At 40.4% G+C, this 12,885-nt stretch overlaps 2 protein-coding genes across 3 annotated transcripts; one reads left to right on the top strand and one right to left on the bottom strand.

Moving 5' to 3' along the window:
- Positions 1-383: 383 nt before the first annotated feature.
- On the top strand, positions 384-12,882 carry tmdd1 (transmembrane and death domain 1). Of its 2 annotated transcripts, none has more exons than XM_085922717.1 (6): positions 384-549; positions 1,217-1,300; positions 1,486-1,638; positions 1,995-2,114; positions 3,018-3,152; positions 6,015-12,882. In XM_085922717.1, the coding sequence occupies exons 1-6, from the start codon at positions 522-524 to the stop codon at positions 6,065-6,067; spliced, it is 573 nt and encodes a 190-aa protein (XP_085778843.1). In that variant the 5' UTR covers positions 384-521; the 3' UTR covers positions 6,068-12,882. The 2 variants fall into 2 exon arrangements, with proteins under 2 accessions (XP_085778843.1, XP_085778834.1); XM_085922708.1 differs by lacking the exon at positions 6,015-12,882 and adding an exon at positions 3,469-3,795 and having other exon boundaries at positions 391-549.
- slc48a1a (solute carrier family 48 member 1a) lies at positions 8,936-12,030 on the bottom strand. The gene is made up of 3 exons (XM_085922731.1): positions 11,539-12,030; positions 10,685-10,852; positions 8,936-10,613 (listed from the first exon to the last, which is right to left on the bottom strand). The coding sequence occupies exons 1-3, from the start codon at positions 11,666-11,668 to the stop codon at positions 10,477-10,479; spliced, it is 435 nt and encodes a 144-aa protein (XP_085778857.1). The 5' UTR covers positions 11,669-12,030; the 3' UTR covers positions 8,936-10,476.
- Positions 12,883-12,885: the final 3 nt, after the last annotated feature.

The following is a 12,885-nucleotide window of genomic DNA, read 5'->3' as shown; positions in this document are numbered from 1 at the left end:
GTTTTGATGTAAAAATTAGAACTACTGCTGTAGACAACTGGGAAAGTCTACATTAGAGTAATGCGTTGTTTCTCAACCTTTAATGGGCCTGTCATTTTATGGGAGAGAGCATTGAATTCTTCTGACAGCCAATATATGCTCACTGGAGAGGATTAAATAAATATCTTCTTCGATTCTCCAAATAATGAATTGTATGCATTGTGTTCAACAATGTCTTTATTGTGGATTGTCATTTACGGTCATTTCATGAAACCACCCTTGCAATCACTCGCACTCAACAAAAACTTCAAACTCTTTAATAACACCAAACTGATGACGACAGGGTGGTGATGCAACTTCAAGGCAACACTTACCAGAATTAACTTTGGAAAGATGTTAGGGGGACGTCCAACGACACAATCACGTCGAGTTATCGCCATAAAGAAGCTTCATTGGCAAGACTCTGCAATCGGAAAGTGACAGACGTGCAAAGCATAGCCTGAGAGTTCGGTGAACCAGATGTTGCCAGAATGGGTGGTTAAATGCACAGGAAGACAGAGAAAGTACCCGGTAAGATAATCGAAAGTCGAATCCAGGTCTCATGGATGAACGGTGATTGCGCAACAGGTGAAAGCGCAAAGTTTTGCTTGTATCATTGGAAAACCAATAGTTCCCAATCAAACCAGCAATGTTTCGATTGAGAATAAAAGTGATAAAGGTCAAATGCGAGAAATCGTTTATTTTAATCCAAAAAAATCTATATAAATCAAGGCCATTACTTTATTGCTTAATATCTTATTGGAGTTCATCAATTAGACAAAAAATGTAATTGAAGACAGTACATTTTTTTTATATTTACAATATAGTATTTACAATAAATCCAATAGATTGAAACACAAGTGAATAAAAGTGAAAATTTACTGGATGTATTTATGGGGAAAATGCTACGAATAAAATAATAGAAAATAATAGAAAAATAAAAGCAAGGACTAACAACGATTTGTGTATAATCATTATGAGATATTTAATACAACAGATGTTAAATCAATGTGAAAAAATATATCACAGATCGGAATTTATTTTAATATTTGCAAAATATATGCGCATGCGTTTTGAGCGTGTATGTGTGTGTACAACACTGCATGCAGCTGTGATTATTTTTCTAAAGTGTTCTATAAAATTGAGTTAAAATGTGTGAATCACTGACCATTTTTTACATAATTGTCTGTCATTTCAGCTGCCATGCAAATCTGGAAATTTTGTTTCTTGGTCGTTTTTCCCCAAAATCTGGTACTTACGCAGGATGATGATGACGTCACGGGTGAGTCTATGCGAGAGAACATGAGTTACTCACATGTTAATTAATTAAGCTTGGCAAAATGTCCTGCATGCTAAGTTGCCTATTGCTGTGTTGAGAAGTGTTACTAACTGAGCGTGCCATCAAGCACACCTTTGACAAGGCACTGAACAATGATTGTCTAACAAGTGCACAATGTGGCTGTCCAGTGGCTGAAGAAATCGGTGACCATCAATTGGCACGTCTGGCGGAGCTGCTGATGCCCTATGAGTGCGAGGAACTTCTGGAAGCACTGGATGAATCAAAGGAAAAAATCAGTGCACGTAGCAATATTGTCAAGAGAGACATCTCTTCATCCAAAGGTCAGCACTCAACTGATTTGACCATTGACATTGTGGAGTACAGGATTTGACCAAAGTTTTAAGACACATCCAGGATAGATGTTTAATCTATTCGTACATGGTTACAATGTTTCCCACAGGAGGAAACTGTCTTTGTTTTTAGACATCTGATTTTACATTATGTACAGAACACTTTATGCCGCTATGTTTTTTTTTAAGTTTTTAAGGACGTAAAAGCAATAAACAGTGAGATTTACTGACATCTTACATGTCAGTGGTTTGACCTCATGTTTGGTCAAATTTTGCATTGTACAACCTCAAGGGCATTTGACTTCAGACTTAGTCAATAAGCCTCATATATTATATTGTTCTACCAGAAAGTGAGGCTGAATGTCGGAAGAAGCTGAAAGACACACTTCACAAAAACAAGATGGAGGCCTACTTCGACCGACTCACTTGGGCCTTGCGCCACATCAATAGAGTTGACATCGCACTTGGTAAGAGTTTGCAAAGCCCGAGGGAAATCTATGCCAGCAATGTATAGTGACAGACAGAGCAATTGTAAATGCTCTTCCGCAAGATGGTTGATGGTAGAATAATATAAAAGTTCACAGTTAAGTAGACAATTAGCTATTCAGGGATAGAATCAGAGTCGTAAAATGGTTGCCTTCAGGGCTTGTTCTTTTGCTCTGTTACATTTCATAATGTCGTTTTGGATTCCTTTCATGCGGGCCTACTGATGTAATAATCTTCAAATAAAAAGCTCTGACTTTGTTTGTACAATGTACCGTTGATAACTAACCTCACGAGGGGAAATCACAGCATGTCCCTCGACAAACGCAAATTGGAACACAGCCTCATCCGACTGCTTTTACAAGCGCTTGTTTCATCCGGTCAAGAATGCCTCCTTGAAGACTTTAAACAGCGGCATATAAGTGCTCCATTACGCTGTGATTGGTTTTAATTGGCGCGTCAAGAATGGCATATTTTTTGCACACTGCCAGTTTCTGGCATGTGTTGTCGTCCGGCGTGGCCGAGACGAAGGTGTAAATGATCTAACGGAGGACTCTGTGGAATTGACGCGAGCCACACAAGAAAGCATCTGCTCCTTTCATCAGGAAAAAGGAAGGCGGTGACAAGGCGAGGCACGAGGGAGATGGTGGTGTCTTTTATGAAAAACCCAGTGTGGATGCACAACATACCAATTATGAAACATCATTAATAACAGTTGACATGAGAGAAATTACCCACACTGGTTCTAAATGAGTTACAGAGTTAGACCACTCACCATGCAGGATTTACACAGATCATGAAAATACAACCCTTAAATTTACATAAATTACCTTTAAGGGTGCACTTATGGCATTTCAGTCATCATATTTAATTTTTTTTCCCCACAGAGCTGAGCAAGAACCTCAACCAGGATAAAATTTTAAACCTGAAACGGTATGTTGATGGCTATCCTGACGCTGTCAAGTCTGTACAATTCCAAGAAGCAGAACCGGAAACAGGTCAACCCAAAAGACTGAAAAGAGGTGAGTGATTGTTCCTTAAGGGGAATCGGAGCACAGGCTGAGGTTGAATGATTGTGCGATAAGGGGAATCGGAGCACAGGCTGAGGTTGAATACGATTCATTTTGGGATTCTGGTTGACCTCTGATTCACTCAAATTCAGCTAGTTTAACCATAGGGAATAATAGAAATAAATAATCTAGGTGATTTTGCCCAAATCGTAAAAAGCTATGTTATCCAATTAAAAACAAGCACACCGTGGTAAATCGGGAACACATCACAAACTTTACACACCAATAAATAACCGTTCATATGTCGATGTTTTTCGATATGTGCTAGCGTCCGATTTGACTTGGCGTGACCTTGACCTTATTGTGGAGCGACCTCTAAAGCCTGAGTACTCCAAGGGCCCTTTACATGCGGCACTTCCTCTTCTCTATGGGATCCTGTTGGGCTTCATGGGAACCTTCCTGGCCGCCGTCTCCGCACTCTACCTTGTCTTGTGTATTTCACGTCAGAGCCAGAAGAGACGTCGACCCCGCGTTAGCTGCCTCCCCAGTTACGAGATAATGATTGAGAAATAGTCAAGGCTATTACTGTGACTGGACATGTAGGCGATATGCACTCAAATACTCTCCGGAGCAAATAAAGCAGCTTCCACATGAATGACGTCGTTAGCAAAGCAGTGTTTTTGTGTACATTGTGTAGCAAGGCTGCAGATTGAGTGTTTTGGCTCACTCGTGGCTTGGTGACTCGGGGCTGACAGATGCACTGGAACCAGGCCCTGGCGCCAAAGGTTGTTCCGGTGTTACTGTGATGGTGACAGCGGCTTTGTGCCCGTCTGGCATGGAAGAGCGCTAATTATGCAGCCATGGCGCATGCTTTCCACCAAGCCTGTCGATAACCACATGATTTTTTGGAATTGTAGTGAAGAACTTGATGCACTAGACCTAGAAACTAGATTGTGAATTTCATATTGGATTTTATGGACCTAGCACAAGGCTCAGGTAATCCAATGCTTGTTTACATCTGGATACACAATACTAATACTGTATGTTCACACTACATAACTTGATATGACCTTTCACAGTTTGTTCATAATGCAGTTAACCTAAAGAATGGTTGAATCCTGAAATGTTATCTCTCATTTAATGTCAATTTTTGTACTTTTCCAAATGGCAGTCAAATAACAGCTGAATAGTAGTCATTGTTTGCAAACAATCAGAATAACCTTCAGACTTAGTAGGAAACGAAAAAAGGTCTGGAAAAGCCTACGTGACACCCCAACTATGTTTTGGGTTCAGTGTTTAAACGTTGAACAGGTTATAGGCCACATTAATAGTAGAACACGTTTTGAGATGTGACATTAGTTACGCAAATACCTGCTATTATATACGCAAATACCTGGCGTTTCAAAAAGGGTGTGTAGACTTTTTATATGCATGTTATACCAGCCGACGGACCACTGACAACATCCGTCATGGTGACTATAGTACACGTGTCCCAACCTGTACATCATCCAAGTGAGCCCTATCGCATTTCACGTGTACTGTGGACGACATCTTGAAGTACGGCACGACTTTCAACGCTACCAATCACAACTTCATGAGTATGATCGATGGGAACTGCTGCCCATCACAAGGATGTCTAACACGTCTATGGATGACTTATACGGGAGCTATTTAGAAAGTCACATCAATTGTTCGCCATGTGTTCCACAGTGGACAAAATGTCAACCAAGAACGACGTACGAACGTTTGTCATGCGTCTGCTATGATTGATGACTGATGTGTTTTGTCTCTCATGGGCCATTTGGTGCCTAGCAAAAACCGAAGAAACATTATTTTTTTTATTGATGCTCAGACTGACAGACGTTTCCGGGGTTTACCTTATACATCAATCCAAGTTGTATTTTGAAGACAATAGCCGCATTGCTCTTTGAAATGTGGCGATATCACTTCAGATGATTCCTCAAGGAGCAAGCCCGCTCTGTGACAAGCTTGCAAATGAAAAAAATGATGGCACCAGTACAAGGTTCCCACTAACTACAACAGCGCCATTCAGTGTGATGATGAGTTGTAATTTTCCTAATCCCATGACATCTTTACCTGCTGTGAGCGCAGCGACGGGGAATAATGAACTCCACGCTCCGAGGACTTGCAGGTGCCACTCTAGGCCCGGATGATGCCTTTCTTCTTGAGTCTGACCGAGGTCCCAGCAGGACACTCCTGTTGGATGAAAATGACAATATTTGACTTTGGAAAGACAGAACAGTGGGCACTTTCACACACGGGTGGCTGCCACGCTGTCTTTTCAGATGCATCATTAAAGAGGCCGAACGCCATGAGAGGCAGAACGATTGTCATGCAAAGATGAAGCAGTTGCTGATATCACGCGTGATCAGAGAAAGAAGCTGACACTGAATTGACATTTACACTGGCAGACGGCACGCACGGCTCAGCCCCTTTGTCTATTTCTATGTAAAGCGTTTCTTAGATTTGTGTGGTTATTTGCTTTGGTTATTTTGCAATCGGTGCAGCAGCTGCAAGTTATCCAAGTGGATTCTGCATAGATGGCATCCATCTCTTGTCACTCAAGGAGTTATGTATCTTGAAAAAAAAAATAAAGTATGCAAGTTCTGGATGAGCAGAGGCCTCAAGGGGGTGTTTAGTGGAAGCGAAGGTTTTAATTTCACACTCCCCTTCCGTTTGCATCTTCATTTGCAGGGCAACTGAGGTGCGGCATTCCCCGCTAAGCAATCACTCTTCCTTTGCTCAATATATATGGATCACAAGAAAATGCATCACAAAACTTTTAGAAGCCCTTTTGCTTTCAAATAGCTCCAGCTGTGGTATTAAACTTTTGTCTTTCACGATTTCCTTCAGGGTTAAACTCGGACGAGAGAGGCGAGAACGATTTTACGATTACACCACAGTGACACCCTGTGGGTATGTTTGGTCACTACAGCAAAAAAGGGACTGCCATTGATAGTGTCATCCATCCATCCATCCATCCATCCATCCATCCATCCATCCATCCATCCATCCATTTTCCGAACCGCTTAGTCCCCACGGGGGTCGCGGGCGTGCTGGAGCCTATCACAGCCGTCATCGGGCAGTAGGCGGGGGACACCCTGAACTGGTTGCCAGCCAATCGCAGGGCACACAGAGACTATCAACCATCCGCACTTACACTTAGGGACAATTTGAAGTGCTCAATCGGCCTACCAAGCATGTTTTTGGGAGGTGGGAGGAAACTGGAGTGCCCGGAGAAAACCCACGCGGACACGGGGAGAACATGCAAACTCCACACAGGGAGAGCCGGAGGAGGAATCGAACTTGTACCCCCTACTGTGAGGCGGACGTGCTACCCAGTGCGCCACGAGCCGCCCTGATAGTGTCATCCAATTAATAGATTTAAGGGCCTTTGTGATGGTCTAAATTTGGCACTCATCATCATCGCTTGGTGATCCAACAGAAGCACATCTCTGCAAACGCAGACACGCCATACTGAGGCCATTAAACCAGGCCAGTTATTTACGTAATCTGAGACAAATTAAAGCCTTGGCAGAGTCCAATCCTCAGAGGAAACAAATGTGACTCCAAATCCATCCACGCATTGCTTGAAAGCATGTGAGCTCCTTATAGCTGGACTTCCAGCTTCTTAAAATCCAATAAAGAGCCTGTGATGTTTTGTTAAATGAGTTGATGGGATGAAAGCCCACACTCATACCTCAAACAGACAGCACATCATTTATTTTTATGCATCATCTTTGTCCGTCTTTGGAAATAACATTTGAATTATGTCATTACTCTTGTGCATCTATTTTTTTTACACAGCTATTCTGTGCGGGTTCACTGCAAAAGAAAGCATAGCTCATCGGCTATGAGGATGATATGACTGGTCACTTGTCAATCACAAGACTGACATACAGCCATTAATTAATTAAAGAAGTGTACAAATCATTTTTATTTTTAATCTCAATGAAATTTCACAAATCTAACAAGTTTTTGTAACAATTGGAAACAAATTTATTGACTGGTTACTAACGTGATGGGAAAATGAAGCTTCAACTTTGCTTCATAAACCAGTAGTTGTATTTTTGGAGTCCTCAAGAGTGCTACTATTGGTTAAAGAAAGATGTTTAAGAAATGACAAGTCGGTTTGCTTTCCACCCCATGTTGAACAGAGACTTCCATCTAGAGGACTATATAAATAAACATAACTGGTTCATGAATCACGTCGAAGCCTCATTTTCCCATCACCTGTTTGAACCAAGCATGATTTTGTAAACATCAGACAATTGCTGTAACTTTAGCAAAACTTAAAGATTTATGTCAAAACATCAAAAAAACTATTTCCCAATGAACATGTTTTTTAAAACATCCCAGATCAATTAGTATCAAATGAAGCTAATATGTTTTTGTAAAAGTCAAATATAAAGCAGTTGTATTTTATATGAACGTGACTCATAATCTAAAAAAATACTTTTGTTGATGTATTTATGCATAATGGAATGAGAGAACATAAATTAATACATGCGGGCGTCATATTGGCTCTCAAACAAACCATATGCTGACACTGCCTAATCTGAATGCTGCTGTTTTATCAGTCATTCTGGGATGTTCTCATGCTGTCATGATGAGAAAACAGTCATTCATTTAGCTTCTTGAAGGCACTCTGCATTTGAATATGAACAACAAAATGGTTTGAGATATTTCGTGGGCCCGTCATCATGCAAGCTGCACTCAAACAATCCCCCATGACTCAACTCTCTGACACCACACCATTAGTCTCACTAATAGTAGCGACCCACCAGGCGTGTCAGTGAATTCAACACATAAATCTCGAGGCTCAAATTACTGAAGGCGACCGTGTTAATTAAACCATTGCATCAATGAATGTGCAAGGGGTGGAAAATATAAAGCAGAGTCATTTGCGCCATTGTGTATGTTCGCAGGAGAAGAAAAATATATGCGCTAGGCAACCGCAAATGTTGAATTATTTGTGCAATGACATCGGTGATGTCATCAAATGTGACAAAGCAGCAACTATTCAAATAAATGTTTGGAAGGATGGGGAGTGTATAAACATGAACAATTGACATCGCTAGCGACAGCCCTGACATGATCAAATGGGCATTATTTTGCTATTCTGTGTGGATGGGGATATTTATTTATTGTTATTATTTGTTTGTTTGTTTGTTTTTGTTATTGGTTCTATGGAATTTAGATCTGGATTCAATTTCTTCAGCTCTTTGCTTTAAGACACTTTGGGTGCTATCTTTGCTATCTTCCTGTTTCACAATCCTAAACTCCATCCCTCGGCCACATACAGCGATGAGAGATTTGCAATCTTAAATATTGAAAACCTTAACATTGTAGATATCAGGCTTTTGATGATTTTGTAATAGTAACTTCCCTGATTCTTCTTACATATAAAGCAAGTCGTTTTCAAAAATGTGCGCTCAGAGAATGATTTGCAAATGATTAAATTGAACATGCACGTTTAGTTAAGTGATAAGCGACTTGTGGAGGCACAAATTCAAGCTGATGGTCACAGAAGCCCTGTAATCGTTTGTGAAGCCAATTTCCCGCTGAGAGGAAGCGATGCACAGCAGTAGGTGTTGCCAGAATACTTTAAAATGATTTGTTAATAGCCTCATAAATTCACCGGCAGCGCTCCGGTGAGAACCTTTAAGCCTGCTAAGTTACAAGCGGCTAGAGCGCCTCCCACATGACTAAACTAGAAAGGCAGTAAACCTTGTGGTCTGAGGAAAAAAATAATAAACTGTCCAACCTTGTTTAGGAGCTGAATTGTTTTATTATTAGTCAGAGACAACATACATGGAATTAAGTAATGTACCTTTGCATGTTCTCAATCACAAAAGTTTAAAATGATATATCTTCCAGTTTTCACCTTCAGCATAGTGACACACATGGATAGCAGGCAAAACGACGAATGTAAAGTTTTGGAAGTTATGTCTGCAAACAATAGCGTCGATATTAAAGTGCATTCGGCATTCATCCAAGTCTATACAGGACAAATGTGAGGGTGGCTCTCCATCTGCGGGAGCTTAAAAGTTACTTGCACGGCGCTACTATATGGTCACGCAACACAATGAGGGTGCAAAATTATACATAGAATATTAACAAGATTAAAATGCATGTTTTTTTTTTTAATATATATAATTCATCAAGATTTTGATTTTAAGCTTAAAACAGATGGGTTCTTGCAAAGACTTGGCCTTTATGTGCGACACTACTCAATATGTGCCTGGCCTTTGCTTTGACAGACTGTAAAAGTAAAGCACAGAATCACTGCAAAGAAAATTGCTCGCCTATGAGCAGAGTCCCAAGAATTTGTTCACACAGACCAACAAACTGTACGTGTGCATGCCAGAACAAGAAGTTGACAAGGTCATCGTGTAAAGCAACACTACACACAAGCACACCAATAATTTATGCTTGCTTACTTGTCTTGTCCAAAAATACCAGCTAGCATGACTTTCATCAATACGCAGGGTGGTTTAAAATGTGAACACAGAAGAATAATACATAAATAATACAAAGATAAAACATGACATAGTTTAGGCTTTTGGCAATGGTATCCTTGTTTGATGATCAATACACATCCAATTAGCATATTTTTAATGATATTTGCTTCTGTTTTTGAAGAATTTGGAGGTTTTAAAAAATAAATCCGCAAATGTATTACAATGGGTGTCCGTTACAGATGGACCTTCACTATTCGCCGACCCGTTCTGTATTTTTATTCCATAATTTTAATTTGCACTGCCGTGACACGCATCATAATATAATTGTGGCAGCCGAGTCCCCCCCCCTCCAAAAAAATATCAAGATCAGAATGGCATCACTTGACCCCATACAATGTAAATACAGAGTCATGACTCTATTTCACAAATTAGCAGTTGAAGTACATCAAGTAGCTTTCAAAAAAACATTGCTTACTGTGCCCTTTGGGTTTTTTTTTGGCTGATATACTGACAATCGGTTTTCAAATGCTGTTTCTGGAAAAATACAAGGAAAAAAACAGCCATTAATGCTTTTCTGAGAACAACGCTGCAAATTTCCTTGTGGCAGCATGTTCTGAAACCAGCCAGGATGGTGATGTTTTTTTTTTTTTTTTAATGTAACAGAAAGTAGCCTTGAGGTTCAGACATGCACTTGAGAACAAGAAGTGTGTTAGTTTCAACATATGTTAATACAATGACACGAGCGCAACTCTTGGTGGTCAAAGCCAAGGCGACTATCACCTAAAATCCTTACGTTCCGAAAAAGTCTTCAAGGCCCAATCCAGAGAACCCTCAAAGTCTGTCGCATCCAACTAAAAATCGCTGAGGATGCTGATGTCTGCAAACTCCTGCCGATATCGAAACGAGTACATGACAAGGAGGGAGGCCCATTTGAGGGTAATGAAGCTCCACACGCACGACAGGTACAGACTCCTTGGGTCAGTCACAGCTGCAACACACAAAAACATTTTTGCTCGGCTTGTTGCCCTTAATATAAGCCATGTGGTGGAAGGTTCTTACATTGCTTCTGCGTGATAGCCAGCGTCAAGAAGGTGATGAAAGCGGTCACGGCCAGGACACTGAAGAGCAAACCGACGCAGATGAAGAGCTTAAGTCCTTTGAGCCATGTGCGCCAGTAGTCTTGGAGGTACATGATGTGTGTGACCAAAACCCAGACAGCCAACACTCCTGTCAGGCACAAATCAAAACACATTCAATGGAAACATTGGAAAACAACATGCTATTTAAAGATGTGTTCATTTTGAGCTTTGCAGATGCCATAGAATAGAAGTTTCCCGACTAGGCCTTTTTTGCAAAGACAGTAGGATAAGAGGTCAAAGAGTCCTCTATCTGAGAAAACTATATATAGATGCTACCACATGATCAATGGAGAAAATTCTTTTCAAACGTTGAATAAATTTCACAAACCTTTATGGAATTTTCCCACACATTTAATGAATCATCTTGTAACTGTGCCACAGCAAATTGGACATAAACAACACAAACACGTTAATGTTGTTGTTTTTTTTTCTTTAGTAAACAAGCGACCCTAAAAAATGTTTTAAATTGAGTGAGGGAAGCATTACTATTTGGTCTTGCATACGATTTGGTCACGCTGTGTGAAATGAGACAAGCGGGAGAAAAACATGATTATGAGCAAACTATACACATAACATACTACAAACCTTTAGCTATTTAAAAAAAAAAAAAAAAAAGATTCTCCAAGACATCCTACTGTCTTTGCTGTTTTCAATACCACGCAGGTACAGTACTTTCGTGAAGACACATTTGAGAACGTTGCGTTATAGTTTTGTCACAACAGGTCTTGATATATTCAATATAATTCAAGAAAACATGCTGACACGTTGACGTACCTGAGAGGCCTCCCATAGCCGCCGTCCATGGCTGATGATAGACGATATTCCACACCAAAAAAGCCGATAATCCAACCAAGGCACCGAAACTAGCATAGCCTATGCTGATGTGTATTCTTCTGAAGACCATGTCAGTCGAAGGACCGCCTTGGACGCGCTTGTTAAGAGATAATGCGGTGTTTATGTCTAAAAACACTTTACTGCTAAGTAAGCTAGCCTCATCGCCAGCTTATCACAACATTATGTAAGTCAATAGTCCCAATGCTAACGACGGGGATCGGTTATCAACAATAACACGGAACAACCACAGAAGCGAACAAAATGTTTGTTACGTGAGGTAACGATCGAGTTAAATACCAAAACGCGTCTTGGAATTTTGCGTAATAACATCCAATGTGAGCAAAGGAGATAGAAACAACACTGCAGCAAGATGGAGATCCGAGAGTATTTCCGGTTGCCGCCACAAAGATGACACACTCACAGCAAGAGAAACACTCCCTGCAGAACAGGAAAAATGCAGCTTGTGTTGCATGGTGTTGTTCCACTCAAACCAATAACTGTGTTTTGTCTTGCATGGTGTTGTTTCATTCACAATAACTGTGTTTGAATCAGTTTACAGTGGCATATTCATTTCAGATGACGACGGGAGCCACATGCTACACTGTCCCTGTCAAGCGTTGGACAAAATAATGGAGCATATTGTTTTTTGGTCTTGGATTGAGATAAACAACATGACTTGTCTTTTTTTAATATGTAAGTCAGGGGTCACCAACATTGTGCCTTTGGGCACCAGGTCGTACCAGGAGATCACATGACTGGGCCTGGTATTAAAGCGATACCTCTGAGTAATTTCTAGTGGTTAATAGAAATGGAACGTGCTTTTCTTGGAATGTTGTGATCATTTGAGAGAATGTTTTGAGAGGTTTGTAGAAATAAGTAATCATCATTAAGAAATAATTTATATTTAATATGTTTCCACACAGTACATGTTTTCAATTTCATTTACTGTATTTCATTTTTTTCAAATGTGTTCATTTATTTTTTATTCATCTTAATTTTATAAGTGGTGGGACGCCCACTATTAACCAGCTGACACGATTCCCATTTTTAGGCAGCTCCGAACTGTTTCCCTAAAATGCAAAGATAGAATAAATTTTGTCCCGCTCTGTATCATGGATCTATGTTTTTCTTAGCTTTAAATCAAGTTGCATAACCGAGGCCTGCCATGTGAATGCCTTATGCCCTGGAGGCTAACTCTTCACAGCCAATCAGGGGGAGGCCATCTGCAGTAACTCTGCTCACAGATCACACAGCCTTGTTTGTCTGGAGAATTATCTTTCTGTCATA

The sequence above is a fragment of the Syngnathus leptorhynchus genome, chromosome 1, assembly GCF_054491065.1.
Source record: "Syngnathus leptorhynchus isolate UIUO chromosome 1, UIUO_Slep, whole genome shotgun sequence".
In the NCBI taxonomy this organism is placed as follows: Eukaryota; Metazoa; Chordata; class Actinopteri; order Syngnathiformes; family Syngnathidae; genus Syngnathus; species Syngnathus leptorhynchus.
Note: the sequence above shows the minus strand (reverse complement) of the source record. Positions and strands in the feature narration are given on the sequence as shown.

What these genes read in the sequence shown, in the direction of transcription:
- slc48a1a (XM_085922731.1), bottom strand. Translation starts at nt 11,668, where the DNA reads ATGGTCTTCAGAAGAATACACATCAGCATAGGCTATGCTAGTTTCGGT. An exon ending in GGCTATGGGAGGCCTCTCAG is followed by an intron (nt 10,853 to 11,538) that starts GTACGTCAACGT and finishes TGTGCCTGACAG; the next exon opens with GAGTGTTGGCTGTCTGGGTT. An exon ending in GGCTATCACGCAGAAGCAAT is followed by an intron (nt 10,614 to 10,684) that starts GTAAGAACCTTC and finishes TGTGTGTTGCAG; the next exon opens with CTGTGACTGACCCAAGGAGT.
- tmdd1 (XM_085922708.1), top strand. Translation starts at nt 522, where the DNA reads ATGCACAGGAAGACAGAGAAAGTACCCG. An exon ending in TAGAGTTGACATCGCACTTG is followed by an intron (nt 2,115 to 3,017) that starts GTAAGAGTTTGC and finishes TTTTCCCCACAG; the next exon opens with AGCTGAGCAAGAACCTCAAC. An exon ending in ACCCAAAAGACTGAAAAGAG is followed by an intron (nt 3,153 to 3,468) that starts GTGAGTGATTGT and finishes GATATGTGCTAG; the next exon opens with CGTCCGATTTGACTTGGCGT.